This window comes from Notolabrus celidotus, chromosome 18 (genome assembly GCF_009762535.1).
Source record: "Notolabrus celidotus isolate fNotCel1 chromosome 18, fNotCel1.pri, whole genome shotgun sequence".
NCBI classification, from domain to species: Eukaryota; Metazoa; Chordata; class Actinopteri; order Labriformes; family Labridae; genus Notolabrus; species Notolabrus celidotus.
Window position 1 is genome coordinate 23486677 of NC_048289.1, and position 20007 is coordinate 23506683.

The 20007-nt window shown below is 40.8% G+C and overlaps 2 protein-coding genes across 4 annotated transcripts in view; one reads left to right on the forward strand and one right to left on the reverse strand.

The window, feature by feature from the left end:
- The window catches only part of glud1b (glutamate dehydrogenase 1b), a 27295-nt gene extending 22112 nt beyond the window's left edge, over positions 1 to 5183 (forward strand). Inside the window, exons 11-13 of the mRNA XM_034707281.1 lie at positions 2329 to 2420; positions 3588 to 3650; positions 4040 to 5183. Of these exons, the coding sequence (XP_034563172.1) occupies positions 2329 to 2420; positions 3588 to 3650; positions 4040 to 4159 (275 nt within the window). The 3' untranslated portion in view covers positions 4160 to 5183. The remainder of the gene's footprint in view (positions 1 to 2328; positions 2421 to 3587; positions 3651 to 4039) is intronic.
- On the reverse strand, positions 5 to 16335 carry LOC117829670 (golgin subfamily A member 6-like protein 2). 3 transcript variants are annotated; one of them, XM_034707283.1, is made up of 7 exons: positions 15834 to 16335; positions 13120 to 13195; positions 12954 to 13025; positions 8144 to 8341; positions 1552 to 1765; positions 1256 to 1311; positions 5 to 1162 (listed from the first exon to the last, which is right to left on the reverse strand). In XM_034707283.1, the coding sequence occupies exon 7, from the start codon at positions 1160 to 1162 to the stop codon at positions 386 to 388; it is 777 nt and encodes a 258-aa protein (XP_034563174.1). In that variant the 5' UTR covers positions 1256 to 1311; positions 1552 to 1765; positions 8144 to 8341; positions 12954 to 13025; positions 13120 to 13195; positions 15834 to 16335; the 3' UTR covers positions 5 to 385. The 3 variants fall into 3 exon arrangements, with proteins under 3 accessions (XP_034563174.1, XP_034563173.1, XP_034563175.1); XM_034707282.1 differs by having other exon boundaries at positions 1552 to 1752; positions 15834 to 16334; XM_034707284.1 differs by lacking the exons at positions 5 to 1162; positions 1256 to 1311; positions 1552 to 1765; positions 8144 to 8341; positions 15834 to 16335 and adding an exon at positions 13296 to 14948 and having other exon boundaries at positions 11907 to 13025.
- Between the last annotated feature and the right edge of the window lie 3672 nt (positions 16336 to 20007).

Below are 20007 nucleotides of genomic sequence, written 5' to 3' on the forward strand. Positions count from 1 at the left end.
TAAAAAGAATAGATATTAAAACCATAATAGATAACACAAGAAAAAGCAACCATTAATAAAAGCAAATAAAATGTTGGGTGTCTTGCTCAACAGGTATTAAAAGCCAGTGCAATGAGGTGCGTTTTAAGTAGAGATTTAAAACTCCCAATGGTCTAAGCATATCTTATATCAGGAGGCAGACTGTTCCACAGTGTGGGAGCAGCCACTGATAAAGCTCTGTCAACTTTTGTTTTGAGCCTCTATCTTGGTATATCTAAAAACATCTGGTGAGTTGATCTGAGTGCTCTGGCCGGAGCATGCAGGTGCAAACACTCACTTAAGTATGGTGGTGCCAACCCTTGTAAGTCAGGAATCTGTCACTGAGTTGATTGAATTTTCTCCCTCCTTATTCCTCCCTGGTTAGAGCGGGCTCTGTTTGGCTTGGCTTGCCCTGGCCCTGGCCCCCGCCCTCAGCCCCGCCCTCAGCCCCGCGCTCGCTCTCGCTCTCAACCTCGCTCTCGCCCTCTCTTTCGCTCCCCCCCTCTTCCCCGACCTGTCCCATGTCCTGGCCCTGGCCCACGTCCTGACCCTGGCCCACATCCTGGCCCACGTCCTGGCCCACGTCCTGGCCCACATCCTGGCCCTCGCCCTGGCCAACGTCTTGGTCCTGGCCCTGGCCCACGTCTTGGTCCTGGCCCTGGCCCACGTCCTGGCCCTCGCCCTCGCCCTCGCCCACGTCCTGGCCCTGGCCCTGGCCCTGGCCCTGGCCCACGTCCTGGCCCTGGCCCTCACCCTGGCCCACGTCCTGGCCCTGGCCCTCGCCCTCATTGCCACCATTTTGCCTACTTGCAATCAGTAGTTCCCCAAAATCATCAGTAAACATGTTCATCATAGCCTCGCCGTACACAACAACCTTTCCACTATGGTACAGGCATATGGTTCCATCATTGTTTTTGAGTTTGTGCCATATCCGTTCGGTCTCCCTCAAACTACGATATCTTTGGTTGATTGCTGTCATCATTCCTGTTAAATTTGAGGCCTTGAAAATTAGGTTTGTTCTTTCATTTCTCCGTTTAACATCGGAGTAGAGTGTGTCTGGATGGTTACTCAGTTCTTCCTCCTTGATTTTATCCTTTCGATATTTAGTGCTGCCCTCTGGGTATGTAAACGGAAGTGCTGCCATCTGTGTCAAAACCAAAAAAACAACCTTTAATGTACAAAAGTCTTCATGCTGTTAATAAACATATTAAATGATAAACTTGAAGTAGTTGCATACCTCGTTCTCCTTTTGCTCAGCGTATCTAGTCGACACTTTGGTTCTTCAGCTGCTTCCTGAAGCCAAGAGGCAAACCTCAGATTAGGATTTCATCAGATGTGGGTGTTCAAAAAGTTTAACTCCTTTGTAATGTATGAATCTACCTCCAAAACCCTAACTATGCCCTGTTTTCAAACTTCACCTCCTAGTTACCGCAGCCACTGATAGATAGATAGATAGATAGATAGATAGATAGATAGATAGATAGATAGATAGATAGATAGAAAGAACGTTTAAAAAAAGGAAAGTTTTCTCACCGAGTCTGTGGCAGGTCAGGTGGTTTGGTGAAGTGGACTTTCTTAGGACAAACAACAACAATCTTTTATGTGCTCTGTCTGGTTCCAATTCAGCCAATCATCAAAGTTCCCACCCTTCACAACCACAGATCGTATTACACAATCAAAGGAAGCCAAGTTGAGAGTGTGTTAGAGGCGGTACTCTGCAGCCACAGAGGTTTTCTGGAAAACAAAACTGAAAGTGTTGGTGAAAATCAGGATTATAACACAAGTGAGAGAAGTTAAAGTTAAGCACTAACTAGTCATGTATTCACGCTTTTGTTCTGCTATGAGAGTTTCCGGTAGACTTTTTTTTTACGTCGGCCAGTTTGGCCGGCGATATTCCAGAATTCCGGCCATATAGAACAACTGTCGGACATCCGCTCTGAAAGCCCTATCTGCTTAATAACTTACATTTACCAGCAATACAACACTAAAAACACTACAATTTGAAATCAATTAATAAATAAATAATATGACCAAGCACCGGGGGACAGCGCGTCGATGCCGACTTGCTGCATTGAGAAAGAGGGGGAGGGAGAGAGACTGTATTGTAGCGCAACGGACCAGCACGCCTGGACTTTCTTTTCTTAAAGGGTAACTAAACCCCCTAGTTTCGGCTGAAGAGCATCTTCCCTGGAATTTCAAAAAATGCCATTGGAACATCAATGTATCAATTTGGACAGGGCTGGAGGACTCATCTCATCATATCTCATCATGCTGTCTTGACTTTCTCTAAATCCTGTCTTCTTTTTTCAGTGTCTGTCCAGGAAAGTTTAGAGAGGAAGTTTGGCAAACAAGGAGGACCTATCCCTGTTGTTCCCACCGCTGACTTCCAGGCCAGAGTTGCTGTGAGTAACACCTGCTGTAGCCCACTAACTCACACACACACACATACACACACACACACACACAAGCCTCTTACACACTGCGATTGATAACAACAGCTCTCGATCAGAGTCATTACGCCTCTGTAAAGCCTCGCTGTTGAGACCAGTCAGTTCTTCGCATTCTAGAATTGACTCAACACGGCTTTTGCTAATGCCAGATCTTGTGTACACTAATTTGTTTCGACCCATCATAAAAATGATACCCACATGAAAATGCTCACACTAAACTACTATTCACAACTTCTCAAATGTATTTGTCCCAAAGGGCAATTTAGTTTTTACAGTCCACCCAGACCATACAGACAATAAGAGCAGCTATATGACTGCTTCAGATCACACACTGAGAAGAGCCTCGACTTGATTTAAAATCTTAATTGAACTTAATCCTATTGTACAAACACAGTGTATTGTATTGGACTATATCCTATTATAACATATTCTATCGTAGCTTATCTTACCCTATGTAATTGCATCGTATCATTTCATATCGATGTATCGTAGCTTATCCTATGTTGTATCGTGTCACACTGAACCTGTCGTGTAGTGTCGTATCTTATCTTATCTTATCATATCATATGTTGTTGTATCATGTCATACTGAACCTGTTGAATCGAATATAATCGTATCGTATGTTATTATATTGTGTCATGCTGTATCGTATCGTATCTATCTTATGGTATGTTATTGAATTTTGTCATACTGTATCAAATAGTAGAGAATATGTCGAATGGTATGGTATCATATCTTATAGTATTGCATCGCATTGTACCAAATCGTATCGTATCTCTTACAACTGCTGAGTCCTATTCTGCAACTCTATCAGCTACCAACAAAAATAGAATTATGTTTACTGGGGAACACAGCTTTGCCGTTGCAGATGCCAATGAGCTGTCAAATTAACTGAGAACTGCACAGCACAAGTTACAACCACAAGTTATGTCTAACACAAGAAATTCACTCAAACATAAAAAGACAAAACGGATGGTCAAACTTGGTACCAAGTAATTGTTTATGACATGGTTTCCGCTGAATGAAGTGATGAATCATCTCAACAATAGTTCACATATTTAAGTTTGCATATTTACTGTTTGGACGAACTGGGTTGTTTATATTCATGTTCTGTTGCAGGGTGCCTCTGAGAAAGACATTGTTCACTCTGGGTTGGCCTACACCATGGAGAGATCTGCCCGGGTAAGTCATCCCACAGGCCATGATAAAGTCTGTCTTTTATACTGAGAAGGAAACATTCCACTGTAAGTTTAGAGCATATGTGTTAGTATGCAGAGAAGACTTTTATGAATTTATGACATAAAAAGCAGTAGCTAAAGAGGTCCACTATCAATGCTTGAGCTTGATCCTGATTTTAACTGAAGGCCTATTGTCAGAAACTAATACGGGCCTATCACAGATGAACAAATCTTTCCTCTACAAAAGCGATGTCAGTTTTAAAAAGATATCCCGTATTGGTCTGTCCCCACTTATTAGTTGTAGTTTCACAGCTCTATCTTTCTATGCTAACCGTCTGAGTTGAAATAGTTTCAAGTCAATATGTATAAATGTGTGTTTCAACCTTTTTACAGCAAATCATGCGCACAGCAGCCAAGTACAACCTGGGTCTGGACCTCCGGACGGCTGCCTACGTCAACGCCATTGAGAAGGTCTTCAAAGTCTACAATGAGGCTGGGCTTACCTTCACATAAACGGCCAAAACGCGTCCTCTTCTCCCAACCCTCCTGCCATTGATCTCCCTCTCCTGCACCCCCTCCCCTCTTCTCAACAGCCTTCAGAACATATCACTGTTTACTGCTGCTCTTTGGCTCTTTCACACACACACACACACACACACACACACACACACACACACACACACACACACACACACACACACACACACACACACACACACACACACACACACACACACAAACAGCGACAACATTGGCTTGCCTTGTATTTATCCTGTGATCTCTGTGCTGCCATCGTCCTGAATCTGCCTCTCTGTTAAGATGTTTCCCTTTTGTTGTTTTCGCCTGAGGTTGTATTGAGGTAAAAAAAAAGAGATTAACATCCTGCTAGAATGAAAGACCCCGTCCCTCCCTCGGCCCTCATGTAAATGTTTATGATATCGTTGTTTGGCAGCCGTGTTCAAAGCGCCATTTTTGTGATCGCTGAAATACACGTGTGACCCCACTGTTGCGGTTATTTCAGTAAACAGCACTACAGATGCCTTATTTCAGTAAGAGGTGTGCTCTGAAACGACACGGTCTCTTAGATTTTATTTTAATTAAAAGGGATTTAGTTTTAGCTTCATCTGAATAAAAGAGAATTGTAATTTTATGACTCTTGAGTTTCTACTTGAACTTCAGGTGTTAGAAGTTAGTAGCGAAGTTGCCAAGATTTAAGATTCCCAACAAGGATTTTTTTTGCTATGGTCAGTGTATTTACTGTTCAAGATTATCCACATCCCCTCTTTTCTTCCCGGTTTTCCCGTAGCTTTGTCTCGAATATTAAAAGCAGCTTCTCCCCGACTCCTCCACTGGCCAAGACAGAAGAGCAGGGAGGGGGCTTGGTGTCTCTGTGACTGCCTTTCCCCCTGTTTGCAACATTTTGCTCAGTTTTAATCGTCCAGTTCCTCAACATTGATATTGTTTTGGAGGATTTTTTTATTTTAATTTTATTCATTTTTTGGGAAAACCAATAAAATGTTGAGAAAAAGTGGCAAAACGGTGTCCCTTCATTTGTTTCCTTACTAATCATGAACTTGTTTTAGACATAAAGATCTGTTTCCTCTACAGTGGATATCCAACCGGACAAAGACTCCTCAAATCTCCAATGGTATTTGGATTCATGCATTTTTCTATCTGTAAAGTTACTTCAAACTGAAATCATTAGTTTGCTCCTCAGTCTTTGTCTAATCTCTGTCTCCTGAGTGGTCCTTCTATTAAAATCGAGCTCAACTTAAGCTGAATATTGATCCTATAATCAAATTATCACAAAGTAATACACACAACCAGCAAACTGGTCGGTTAATGTGGCCCAGAGGTAAAATATCATGGAGGGAGAATACTTCATATATTATTCATATACAATTAATGTGCTCTGCCCTTAATGGATACTTAAAGGAGCTGTTTGACTGTTTGAAATATATTTACTTTCTTGCTAAGTGCAATATGAAAAAAATAATGTTTACGTTTTCAGCACTTTTTAGCATTTAAAATATAATGACCTATTGTTTGACTACACCCCAGCTCTTCAGAAACCAATTGCTGAGGTCTCTTAGTCTGGGTCCTTGTCCTATAAATGAAACTGAACGAAAGGCTGTACCTATATTTCTGTGTGTATTTGCTGAAAAAAACAGGACGATGTGTTTTTTCCACTTTGGTAGAAGCCACACTAGTTGTTCAGATGTTGCTATATGCAAGCGGCTACATCTGGTCTTTAAATATGAAGCCACGTGGAAGTTTGAAAAACTGTAGTTTATCGAGTGTTATGACTAGTTGTTTTTCAAGATGTTAAGCTTACTAGTTTTGCCCATGCCTGACTGGACTGACTGGCAGCCCCCCTGTAGCTGTTAGCAAAGAGGCTAAAGAGCCTTATAAATGTCTGTTAACGTAGAACCTGTTAAGCCAGCAATGTGTGCGTGTGTTTGTGAGCTTGTGAGTTTGTGTTTGTGTCTGGAGCAGGTTTGTGTTTTTACTTTGAGGCCAATGGAAACTGATGACTGCATGTTGCCTTATGAAGCAATCTGACATTCACACACACACATAGATTACACACTACATCACACTTACACTAGCACACACACAGCACACTTGGCACAACACCAAATCACAAATCCTACAAAAACACAAATTGCACACCATGTTTAAGTTGGCATCAAAGCAGATTCACTGATTTTATAAACAGTACCAGTGAAATTAAAAGGTTTTGTTGAAATCCAGCAACTGTGTCAAGAATTGTTTTATTTTTAAATCAAAGATGTTCAACAACGTGTGTCAGATTTACCTGCTGAAGAAGCCATGGTGCTTAAATCAGATATTAGCTCCTGCTTCATTGTCTGGTTTAGATTTTAAATTTTAAAGTAAAAAATAAAAAATATTTAAAGACCTTTCCATATTTGATCATTCTGTATGCAGATGGAGAGGTAAGAGCTGGGACCATAGGCTGTATAAATAATGGACGTAGTATCCGTGATGTCACCCGTTTCTGAAGTGCTGTTGTGAGTCCAATTGGCGGCGGCAGCCATATTGGAAATGTCGAACTCAACATGACTTCTGTCGAGCGAGTGTGAGGCAAAGAGGCGGGCCTTTAGCCTGCTTGCCAACAGCTACAGTGTTCCCGCCTGTCAAGTCAGCTGTGCCTCTAATAATGGAAAACTCCATATTCCAACCTAGAAACAACCTTTGGTGTTGAAAAGGTGCAAAAAACTGCAGTTCCTCGAGTGTCCACTTGGAGTTATGCATAATGAAACATAATGGGGGCGTGGCTGATTGGACTGATAAGTGGGTTTGTTGCAGTTGTTGGCCTAAGCTCCACCTCTTTACAGGTTCCAAAATCAGTCAGAAGTTAGCTGGAGTCTGAACTGTTTTTCTTTTTTTATGTCAATCAATCTAATTGCAGTTGTTACTGACTGTTTAACATGTAGTAATGAATTGATAACGTGTTCCTCCTTTGGACATGTTTAATGTTATAAAGCAGTTCTTTGACATTTAGATAACACCAAATGGCTCAACTGCTCTCATTTTCTCATGCATCACTTATCACAAGCCAATTTGTTGTTCTAACAGCTGGAAAAGATAGGTTCCAGGTGAAATGATAGGCTGGTTATGATGAGGCTGACATGTTGTGTCTTGTATTTAGAAGTGAAGTTAAGGATGTAGCAACATTGCTGTCAAATCTGATAAAATTTCATGTTTTCTAAATGTTCCAGCTCTGTCATTCAAACCTGATGAAACCAGACCCCTCCAGTCCTGATGCAGTACATTAGATGAGTTTACTCTCCTTAGAAGAAATACTAATAGATGTTTGTTCCTAATTAACTGTGCAGTCATTACCCCTTTCGAGAGAAGCAGAATAATTTTTCTTGAACAAGTTTCCTTCAGTCGCTCTCTTAGCGCTCATTTCTTTTGTCTTGCACCTGTTTTTATATGGACTTATCAAAATAATAATCTTACAATGTGTTTCATTTAAATTTTATTCCATGGAAAAATCCTTTCCCTGCCACACAGTCATTTTCATTACAAAGTAAACTGAATCATCTTCAGTGGGGCTAGTCGACACTCTGCTTTTCAGCTGCTTCCTGAAGCCAAGAGGAAAACCTCAGATTAGGATTTCCTCAGATGTGGGTGTTCAAAAAGTTAAACTCCTAATCTACCTCCACAGCCCTAACTCTGACTGACCTCTTTTCCAGCTTCATCTCCTATTTATTGCAGCCATCGTATCAGTTTGTTTCTGTACAGGCTACAGTTGCTGGAAAGAAGTTTCCAAGAATAATCTTCTACAACTTTTATCTGTAGTTCCTCACCTGCTTGACCGATTAAACTGAAGTTGCTACATTTTTATCGATAGATAGATAGATAGATAGACAGACAGACAGACAGACAGACAGACAGACAGACAGATAGATAGATAGATAGATAGATAGAAAGAACGTTTAAAGGAGAAAAAAAGTAAAGTTTTCTCACCGAGTCTGTGGCAGGTCTGGTGGCTTTGGTGAAGTGGACTTTCTTAGGGCAAACAAGGACGATTTTTTATGTGCTCTGTCTGATTCCAATTCAGTGAATCATCTAAGTTCCCATCCTTCACAACCATGGATCGTATTACACAAACGAAGCCAAGTTGCGAGTGTGGTGGAGGCGGTACTCTGCAGCCACAGAGGTTTTCTGGAAAACAAAACTGAAAGTCTGCTGGTGAAAGTCAGGATTATAACACAAGTGAGGGAAGTTAAAGTTAAGCAATAACTAGTCATGTATTCATGCTTTTGTTTTGTTATGAGTTGAGGCGGTAACAGTTGTTTCTAATGATCTATTAAATTACTAAAGTAATGATCAAGGGTTTAGCAGTTTCATAATATGCTGTCTTTGCTCAGCATTCAACTTCCAGATTTATTTTACTGTCATTTTCTCTTGTATTTGCATACGTAGTGAAAAAAATATACTGTTCTTCACCAGTTAGACAGTGCATATTAAAAAAAGACACTAAAAACAGGCTAAAACATTTAAAGAGTCACTAAACAACTGAGTTTCCATGAATTGCATCTACCCTGGAGCTACAAAAAATGTCTTCAGAACGTCAGAGTATCAACATTGACAGGGTGGGGTGAAGACACGCCCACTCACTACTTCATGTTGTTACTATCAGCTGCAGCCATATGCATCATACAGTCACACACACAGATATCAGCAGAGCAGGGCTAAGAGCTCAGAAGGCCAGAATGTTTCCCAAAGCTCTCTATATATACATATGTCTGTCTGGCTGCTGTTAGAGGCTGGTTGTCGTGCTACTTTTTTTTCTAGGCTGCATAAACATTACACAGAAGTGACAGCATGGACAAAGGAGACACCAGACAGAGTGATGAAGCAGCAGAGGAACTTATAGCGAGTTGAAAACGTGTGAATATGTTGGTACCATTTCCCTGCATCTGTACAGCACTTTGGTCAACCCCAGTTGTTTTAAAAATGCTCTATAAATAAAGGTTGAGTTGAGTTGAGTTGAAACTTCCTGCTTCTTAACTCTGCCAAGACCGAAATGATGTTTGTCGGCCCTGCAAGACTGAAGTATTTGTATGACGGCTTCACTCTGTCACTTGAAGACTGTGCCATTCATTGCAGGGACAGAGTTAAAAAACATATCATATCATGGAGGGAGAACACTACATATATTATTCATATACAGTTAATGTGCTCTGCCCTTAATCGATACTTAAAGGAGCAGTTTGACTGTTTAAAATATATTTACTTTCTTGCAAAGTGCAATATTAAAACATAGATACTATTTATTTTTTCAGCACTTTTTAGCATTTAAAATATAATGACCTATTGTGTGACTACACCCCAGCTCTTCAGAAACCAATTGCTGAGGTCCCATAGGCTACGTTCACACTGCAAGGCTTAATGCTCAATTCTGTTTATTTGCTCAGATCCGATCTTTTGTTTGCCTGTTCACATTACCATCTATAATGTGACCTGTATCCGATTCCAGTGTGAACTGTTTGCGGCTCCGAACTGCCCCGTATGTGCAAAAGTAACAGTAACAATGACGTAACATGCAGCTGTTTAACAAACGTAAACATGGAGGAAGTCAGCATTTTCGCCTTTGTTACAAAGTTAACAAGGCAGTGGGAGCTGGAGAATGAATAACCAGGTGTGGAGGAGGTCAAGTATAAAGACAAAGAAAGCCAAATTGCTTATTTTGTCTTTTTGCAGAGCCGTGGCCGCAAATATGATTGAAAGGTCTATGTGGATGTGGACACGGAGTCAGGAGTGGTGGGTCTGCGACGTTAATAGTTTCACAGAGACAGAGTTTATTCAAAACTTCCGGATGTCGAGGGCAACTTTCAATTTCATCTGTCAGCGGCTCTCCCCAAGACTCCTTCGGCAGGACACTACATTGAGGAGCTTCATCTCCATCTATAAAGTGACGTGAAAGTATCAAATGCGCATCAAATCCACCTTGGCTGTTCATACTGAGGTCGCATTGAAAAAAATCAGATCTGTATCAGATTCAGGACCACATATGGAAGTGGTTTGGGCCAGATTTGAGTGTTCACACTGCCTCTAAAAAATCTGACCTGGTCACTTGACCCCAAAAAAGTCGATTTGGGCCACTTTTGCCTGCAGTGGGAACATAGCCTTTGTCTGCGTCCTTGTCCTATAAAGTCAATCCAGGTGTAAAAGAGACTGACAGGGGATGGCTGGATAAACTTGTTCAACTTGAAATACTGTCAGGTTCAAACATATAAGGCCGCACAGTGCTGTCTCCTGCAGCCATTTTTTGACGCACACACGAGTTGCTATGGGAACATGACACTCTTTTCAAGTAAGCAAACCTCGCGGAAGAGAAAAGGAGCACAGGTGGATTTAAAAAGACGCACACCAAAAACTGAGCTTTTTTTTAGAAAGGGTGTTTAGAGCTGGTCCAAAACCTCCTCTGGAGCTTGATTTATACAATATTTTGACTGACACATGACAAGGACGTTTCATTTAGACATCAGGGGACTGTATTAAATGGTTGAAAAGGGGCATGATATGTCCCCTTTAAGAGAAATGGTGTCTTTACTGAAATATGGTCACACCATAGACTGTATAAAATATGGACGTAGTATCCGTGACGTCACCCTTCTGTTTCTGAAGCGCTGTTTTGAGGCCAATCGGCAGCGGCAGCCATATTGCTGCTGTCGAGCAATTGTGAGGTAAAGAGGCGGGCTTTGAGCCTCCTAGCCAACAGCTACAGTGTTCCCGACTGTCAATCAAGTCAGCTGTGCCTCTCATTGGAAGATTTGTAATATCAATATCTTCAAAATTGCCTCCTTAGAAAAAAATTCACCCCCCCTACAGTATGTGCCAATCAAGAAATGAGCTGGAGCCAGCCTCAAGCGGATCCTCGATGAACTGCAGTTTTTAGCACTTCCACATTGGACTCATATTTGTAGACCGGAGGTTGCTGCTTGGGTCACAGACACGACTTATATCAGCTTTTAAATTATCATTGTTTCTTTAAACAGTGTCACTAGTGTTAGGAGTGTGTTTTAAAATAAATAATTCAAAGGTGAAGATGCAGATGAACTGAATGTCTGTCAAATGTGACTCACCACAGGCACAGTCGGTGCCTGTTGTTAAAGTTCAATACATTACACACGTGTAATGCATTACTACTTACTGTAGTAGATCAGCAGAGACAGCACAGCAGCAGATTCCTGTCTAAGTTATTTAACCAAGGTAATGAATCCAGATATTACACTGGTAAAAGAGTAAAGAGAGTGAAATGTTGGAGGTTTTAAAACACAAAAAAAAGCCTAAAATGTGACTAAAACCTTTGTCTTAAGAATAAGACTAAATCTAACTAATAGTTTCCAAAATCCACCCCGTGGCCACAGGAATAACACTGCAGGTATACTCGCTGGTTATGACGAGGCTGACATGTGGTGTCATGTATTTAGAAGTGAAGTTAAGGATGTAGCAGCATTGCTGTGAAATCTGATGACATTTCATGGGAATGTTTGCTAATGTTTCCAGCACTGTCAATCAATCCTGATGTAACCACACTCCTCCAGTCCTGACGCAGTACATTAGATGAGTTTACTCTCCTTAGAACAAATACTAGTACATGTTTGTTTCTAATTTACAGTGCAGTCGTTACCCGTCTGGAGAGAAGCAGAATCCTTTTTTTTTTTTCTCTTTTAGCGCTCATTCTTTTTTTATATGGACTTATCAAAATAATAATCTGATGAATGAGTGTCATTTTAATTTTATTTTTTTACATGAAGTCATTTTAATTACAAAGACCACTGAATCATCTTAAACAAGCAAAGTTTAAAGCAGAAGGAGAAATCATTCCTTGGCTCTGGTGTCGTCTGGAGTCTGAGCGTGCAATCAGAAAACAGAACATTCAGTATCATTACATTCCCTTTAACATGATTTACTTTTTACACACAAAAAAACACATTACCAGAACCAGAGAATTTTAAAAAGTATGGTATGTGAAAAATAATTTCAAAACAGTAAAAAACAAAAATTTCACAAACCCAGTAGGCCAGTTTAAACTAAGGGAAAACCACTAACTGTCACAAATCTATGACCGTTTTGATTGAGTTTTACCCCTCTTTTTTACTTCCCCTTTAATCCCCACTGGTTGGGGTGAGCTCAGCTTGGCCTGGCTTGCCCTCGCTACGGCCTCAGCTTGTCTTTGGTCGCTCTTGCCGGTGGCCTCAGCTTGGCTTGGCTCGCCCTCACCCACGGCCTCAGCTTGGGTTGGCTCGCCCTCGCCCACAGCCTCAGCTTGTGTTGGCTCGCCCTCGCCCACGGCCTTAGCTTGGGTTGGCTCGCCCTCACCCACAGCCTCAGCTTGGCTTGGCTCACCTTTGCCCACAGCCTCAGCTTGGCTTGGCTCACTCTCCCCTGAGGCCTCAGCTTGTCTTTCGTCGCTATTGCCCACGGCCTCAGCTTGGCTTGGCTTACCCTTAGACTCATCACTACCTTCTTTATCACTTAAAGTGAGGTCTTCTAACATTTCTAGGAACACAGCTGCTTTAAGTTTTTCAAAATCTCTCTGAAACTTGCCCATAAACTCACCATACACAACAAACTTTCCACTCTCGAACACACATATGGTGCCATATGTGAACTTAAGTTTTTGATCGGTTCCCTCTAACTCAGGATATTTTTTCTTGATTACTTTCCTCCATGCATGTGTATCTGAGGTCTGAAAAATTAGGTTTGATCTTCTATTAAGGTTGTTGAGATCGTAGTAGAGCTTGTCTAGATTCCTTGCCAGTACCTCCCTCTTGAACTGGTCCTTTGCTGCTTTTTCGGTACAGTTCAATGGGTATGGAATTGGAACTGCTACCATCTGTGTCAAAACAAAAAAAAACAACCTTTATAATACAAAAGCCTATTTGCTGCTAATTAATACATTAATCGGTAGACTTGCAGTGGTTGTATACCTTGTTCTCCTCTTGCTGTCGGGAAGCTTGGGATGATCAGCGGGGCTAGTCGACACTCTGGTTCCTCAGCTACTTCCTGAAGCCAAGAGGAAAACCTCAGATTAGGATTTCCTCAGATGTGGGTGTTCAAAAAGTTAAACTCTTAATCTACCTCCACAGCCCTAACTCTGACTGACCTCTTTTCCAGCTTCATCTCCTATTTACTGCAGCCATTGTCTCAGTTTGTTTCAGCACAGGCTGCAGTTGCTGGAATAAGCTTCTATAAAGAAGTTTCCAACAATAATCTTCTACAACTTTTATCTGTAGTTCCTGTCCTGCTTGACCGATTGAACTGAAGTTGCTAAATTTTTTTTTTTTATAATATTTATTTTTCAAAAGGCAGGTATAAATCACAGTGTTGTTTCGTACAATAGTTTTGTTTTTTGTTTTTTTTTAACACACAAGAACATCCCTCCCTCCCCCCTCCCCCTCCCTCCCGCAAACATGTTGCACAGTGAAACAGACAAGTAGAAACATACATATGTATACATAATATCCAAATAAAAGAACAGTGATAATAATAATGTAAAATATGATCAAAATAAATCAAAATAACTTAGGTATAAATAAAATAAAGAAAACAAAAAAGAAAACAAAAAAAGGAAGTGCAAATAGAAATGTTTTGTGCAGAATAGTTGTGCAAATATACAAAGTCGCTATGTATGGCTCAAACTACCACCGAGAGCGGTGGGAGTTGACTGCTCACGCCCTGGTTGACAGCATGCTTGGACTAGGTCAGTGTTGGGCCAATTGGCTTTGATTTTTTTCATTCTCGGGGGGTTTGTAGACATGCCAGGGACACATATTTCAGGTAAAGAACCATTAAAAAGTCAATTTTGCATGATATGTCACCTTTAAGAACTAAAAAGCATTTAAAAATTTTGATTTAAGGAGTGTGTACAGCAGGGTCGCCCTCCTCTTTCAACCATACATGAACCTCGAAACACCTTATCTTATTTCAAACAAAGACACATCCAAATATCTTAAAATTACTTCTGACGAGAGCCCCTTTAACCGTGGTAACTATCATTAACCAATTACCCTCTATATGTAGGGCTATTTTAAACTATAACACCACAGAATGAACAAGTGTAAAAACATTGCAATTAATATATTAGCTTCGTACAAGTATAACCATTATTCAACCTGAGCTAGGTAAAGTAAAATAAAGCAAAAGTGGCTAAACATAAATTTAACCCTTCCAAGTTGACTAGACAATGAGATTTTAAAACATCTAGTGTTATTTAGACACTACATGTAAACATTGCATGGTCCTTCGATAGATTCTGGGAGGCCGATGATTCTAATATTGTTTCTGCGGCTCCGGCCCTCAAGATCCGCGGCCTTTGCCATTAGCCTGTTGTTGCTCTCAGCTAGAGCTGCACATCTTTCCTCCAATGTTTGGAGTCGCTGGTCCTGCAGGTCGGCATTAGATTCCAGCGAGCCCATGCGTTGACCGTGTTCCGTCACTGTCGCCTGCATTTTATCAAGTCTCAGCTCCAAAGCCGCAAAGGTTGTTTTGAAGTCAGCCGCCATGCTAGCTCTGTGTTCCTCTAGCAATTTAGCTATGTCGGCTAACAGCGCTCTGCTAGTGCTACTTGCGTGGGGGACATCGATCTCAGACTTTCTTGATGGTTTTGTAGATTTCGACATCTTGCTAAAGTCATCAGGGTTCTGATTCCGAAAGATACGTTCTTATTCAGTTGGGGTAGTAAGTAAAAAAGTAGGTTTTAAAAGTATAGCTGCGAGAGACAGAGAAGATGCTGCCTTCACATGCTCATCCAAACCGGAAGTCTAAGTTGCTACATTTTTATAGATAGATAGATAGATAGATAGATAGATAGATAGATAGATAGATAGATAGATAGATAGATAGATAGATAGATAGATAGATAGACTGATAGATGACAGATAGATAGATAGATAGATAGATAGATAGATAGATAGATAGATAGACAGACAGACTGATAGATGAAAGATAGATAGATAGATAGATAGATGACAGATAGATAGATAGATAGATAGATAGATAGATAGATAGACAGACAGACAGACTGACTGACTGATAGATGATAGATAGATAGATAGATAGATAGATGATAGATAGATAGATAGATAGATAGATAGATACATAGATAGATAGATAGATAGATAGATAGATAGATAGATAGATAGATAGACAGACAGACAGACAGACAGACAGACTGATAGATAGATAGATAGATAGATAGATAGATAGATAGATAGATAGATAGATAGATAGACTGATAGATGACAGATAGATAGATAGGTCGATAGATAGATAGATAGACAGACAGACAGACAGACTGACTGACTGATAGATGATAGATAGAAAGAAAGAAAGATAGATAGATAGATACATAGATAGATAGATAGATAGATACATAGACAGACAGACAGACAGACTGACTGACTGATAGATGATAGATAGATAGATAGATAGATAGATAGACAGACAGACAGACAGACAGACAGACAGACTGACTGATAGATGATAGATAGATAGATAGATAGATAGATAGATAGATAGATAGATAGATAGATAGATTGATAGATAGATAGATAGATAGATAGATAGATAGATAGATAGATAGATAGATAGATAGATAGATAGATAGAACGTTTAAAGGAGAAAAAAAGTAAAGTTTTCTCACCGAGTCTGTGGCAGGTCTGGTGGCTTTGGTGAAGTTGACTTTCTTAGGGCAAACAAGGACGATCTTTTATGTGCTCTGTCTGGTTCCAATTCAGTGAATCATAGAAGTGCCCACCCTTCACAACCATGGATCGTATTACACAAACGAAGCCAAGTTGAGAGTGTGGTGGAGGCGGTACTCAGCAGCCACAGAGGTTTTCTGGAAAACAAAACTGAAAGACTGCTGGTGAAAGTCAGGATTATAACACAAGTGAGGGAAGTTAAAGTTAAGCAATAACTAGTCATGTATTCATGCTTTTGTTTTGTTATGAGTTGAGGCGGTAACAGTTGTTTCTAATGATCTATTAAATTACTAAAGTAATGATCAAGGGTTTAGCAGTTTCAAAATATGCTGTCTTTGCTCAGCATTCAACTTCCAGATTTATTTTACTGTCATTTTCTCTTGTATTTGCATACGTAGTGAAAAAAATATACTGTTCTTCACCAGTTAGACAGTGCATATTAAAAAAAGACACTAAAAACAGGCTAAAACATTTAAAGGGTCACTAAACCCCTGAGTTTCCATGAATTGCATCTACCCTGGAGCTACAAAAAATGTCTTCAGAACGTCAGAGTATCAACATTGACAGGGTGGGGTGAAGACACGCTCACTCACTACTTCATGTTGTTACTATCAGCTGCAGCCATATGCATCATACAGTCACACACACAGATATCAGCAGAGCAGGGCTAAGAGCTCAGAAGGCCAGAATGTTTCCCAAAGTTCTCTATATATACATATGTCTGTCTGGCTGCTGTTAGAGGCTGGTTGTCGTGCTACTTTTTTTTCTAGGCTGCATAAACATTACACAGAAGTGACAGCATGGACAAAGGAGACACCAGACAGAGTGATGAAGCAGCAGAGGAACTTATAGCGAGTTGAAAACGTGTGAATATGTTGGTACCATTTCCCTGCATCTGTACAGCACTTTGGTCAACCCCAGTTGTTTTAAAAATGCTCTATAAATAAAGTTTGAGTTGAGTTGAGTTGAAACTTCCTGCTTCTTAACTCTGCCAAGACCGAAATGATGTTTGTCGGCCCTGCAAGACTGAATCATTTGTATGACGGCTTCACTCTGTCACTTGAAGACTGTGCCATTCATTGCAGGGACAGAGTTAAAAAACTTGGTGTTGTATTTGATCAAACTCTTTCTTTTGGTCTTCACATTAAAGAGGTGACAGAGAGTGTCCTTTTTTCACCTAAGAAATATTGCTAAGATAAGATCAATCCTGTCTTTCAGGGATACTGAGACTCTTGTACAATAATAATAATAATATATTTTATTTAAAGGCGCCTTTCTCGGCACTCAAGGACACCGCACAGATATAAATATATACATACACGAATTTACATTAAAGGAAACAAAATCAGAGTCAAAAATGAAAACAATATAAACTAACAAGGGGTAAGAAAAAATAGAAACAATAACAAAATGACAGTGAAATTGGAGTCAGACGGAGTAAGTGGTTTTGAACAGATGTGTTTTGAGTTGTGATTTGAAATGGGGGAAAGAATCTGTGTTTCTGAGTTGAGGTGGCAATGAGTTCCAGTGACGGGGAGCAGAGCGGCTGAATGCTCGGCTCTCCATAGTGGTGAGACGGGCGGAGGGGACAGACAGGTGTATGGAGGAAGAGGATCTGAGGGAGCGGGAGGGAGTGGGAACATGAAGGAGGTCGGACAGATATGGGGGGGCGAGGTTGTGGATGGTCTTGAATGTCAACAGAAGGACTTTGAATTGAATACGGAACTGAACAGGGAGCCAGTGGAGCTGCTGGAGGACAGGAGTGATGTGGTGGATGGAGGGGGTTCGGGCAATGATACGGGCAGCTGAATTCTGGACCAGTTGGAGTTTATGGAGGGATTTGTGAGGGAGGCCGAAGAGGAGAGAGTTGCAGTAGTCCAGACGGGAAGTGACAAGGCTGTGGACAAGGATGGCGGCAGTGTGGGGGGTGAGGGAGGGGCGAAGACGATTGATGTTACGAAGATGGAAGTAGGCAGTCGGGGTGATGTTATTGATGTGTGATTGAAAGGATAATGTGCTGTCAAGGATGACACCCAGACTCTTAACCTGGGGGGAGGGTGAGACAGAGGAGTTATCAATGGTGAGTGAGAAACTACATGCTTTTATTTCATTGAGGTTGGACTATTGTACTGTTCCTTTGTCGGGTCTGCCCAAGAGGAGTCTGCGAGGTCTGCAGATGGTGCAGAATGCAGTAGCTCGCCTTCTGACCGGGTCACACAGGTATGAGCACATAACTCCAGTGCTCTCCTCTCTTCATTGGTTGCCTGTTCACGCCAGAGCGGATTTTAAAGTGCTACTGCTGACTTTTAAAATTGTATATGGTTTGGCATCTTCTTACCTCAACGACCTGGTGGATCCATATGTGCCTGCTCGGGCACTTTGTTCTCAGGGGACCAGCCTTTTAAGTGTCCCTAAGGTCCGTAAAAAGACCTGAAAAGTTGGTGAGCGGGCCTTCTCATTCCGTGCTACCACTCTATGGAACAGTTTCCCTGTCGACATTCGGTTGGCACGTTCAGTGGATGTACTTAAAGCAAAGCTGAAGACCCACCTGTTTACTGCTGTTTATGGCTGATGTTTCTTATGTTGTGTTGTGTTTTTGTTTGTTATTTGTTTTTAAGCTTTGTAAAGCACTTTGATCGAAAGCGCTCTATAAATAAAATTATTATTATTATTATATTAAATATATATTCATATACACACACACACACACACACACACACACACACACACACACACACACACACACACACACACACACACACACACACACACACATATGTGAGTCCACAGGCAAATCAATCGAGAAATTGTATTAATAAGGAAATATTGCCATCTGTTGATCTGTCCGAACCACCACAGGGTAATCTGTGGCGAGCAGTTGTTGTGTGAGATGATCATTGCATTACCACAGTGAATATGTCAGATAGCAAGCTTATTAGCTCAGTTTTAATCGTCCAGTTCCTCAACATTGAAATTGTTTGGGTGGAATTTTTTTATTTTATTTTATTCATTTTTTTGGAAAACCAATAAGATGTTGAGAAAAAGTGGCAAAACGGTGTCCCTTCATTTGTTTCCTTACTCATCATGAACTTGTTTTAAACATAAAGATCTGTTTCCCCTACAGTGGATATCCAACCGGACAAAGACTCCTCAAATCTCCAATGGTATTTGGATTTATGCATTTTTCTATCTGTAAAGTTACTTCAAACTGAAATCATTAGTTTGCTCCTCAGTCTTTGTCTAAGGTCTGTCTCCTGAGTGGTCCTTCTATTAAAATATAGCTCAACTCAAGCTGAATATTGATCCTATAATCAAATTATCACAAAGTAATACACACAACCAGCAAACTGGCCGGTTAATGTGGCCCAGAGGTAAAATATCATGGAGGGAGAATACTTCATATATTATTCATATACAGTTAATGTGCTCTGCCCTTAATGGATACTTAAAGAAATAGTTTGACAGTTTAAACTTTATTCACTTTCTTTCAAAGTGCAATACTAAAAAATATATACCATTTACTTTCTGCAAATTGAATTTGGGCCATGAGGCTGTTAGCTTAGCGTAGCTTGTTATTTTTGAAGATATTAAGCTTACTAAATTGGCCAATGCCTGACTGGACTGACAGGCCTAACCCTAACCCTAACCCTGTAGCTGTTAGCAAAGAGGCTAAAGAGCCCACCTCAACTCCACATCTGTGTGTCATACTAGAGTGACCACAGTTAGGTTGAGTCGGTGTGTCAATGACACCTGCCAACGATAGGGTTTAAAACTCTGCCTCAGAAACAATTGGGTGACGTCACGGAGACTATGGCCATTGATTCTACAGTCTAGGATTATTTGTTGATGTGTCCACTCTGTATATTAAGCTAGGCTGGGTTAGCAGTGTCCCAGCCAAGCGGCAAACTCCCGCCAAGAGAATTGAAGCCAATGCAGAAGTGTTAAAAACTGCAGTTCTTCGGGTGTCTGCTTGAGGCTGGCTCTGAAAGTACCGTACACCACATACACACCAATTCAAAAAAGCCGGTCTTTACAGCAGAAATAAACACGTTTACAGCCTGGTACAAAAGACGAGTGTAGTCTGGATAGCTCATTTCTCGTTCAGAACACACT

What these genes read in the sequence shown, in the direction of transcription:
- LOC117829670 (XM_034707283.1), bottom strand. Translation starts at nt 1,162, where the DNA reads ATGGCAGCACTTCCGTTTACATACCCAGAGGGCAGCACTAAATATCGA.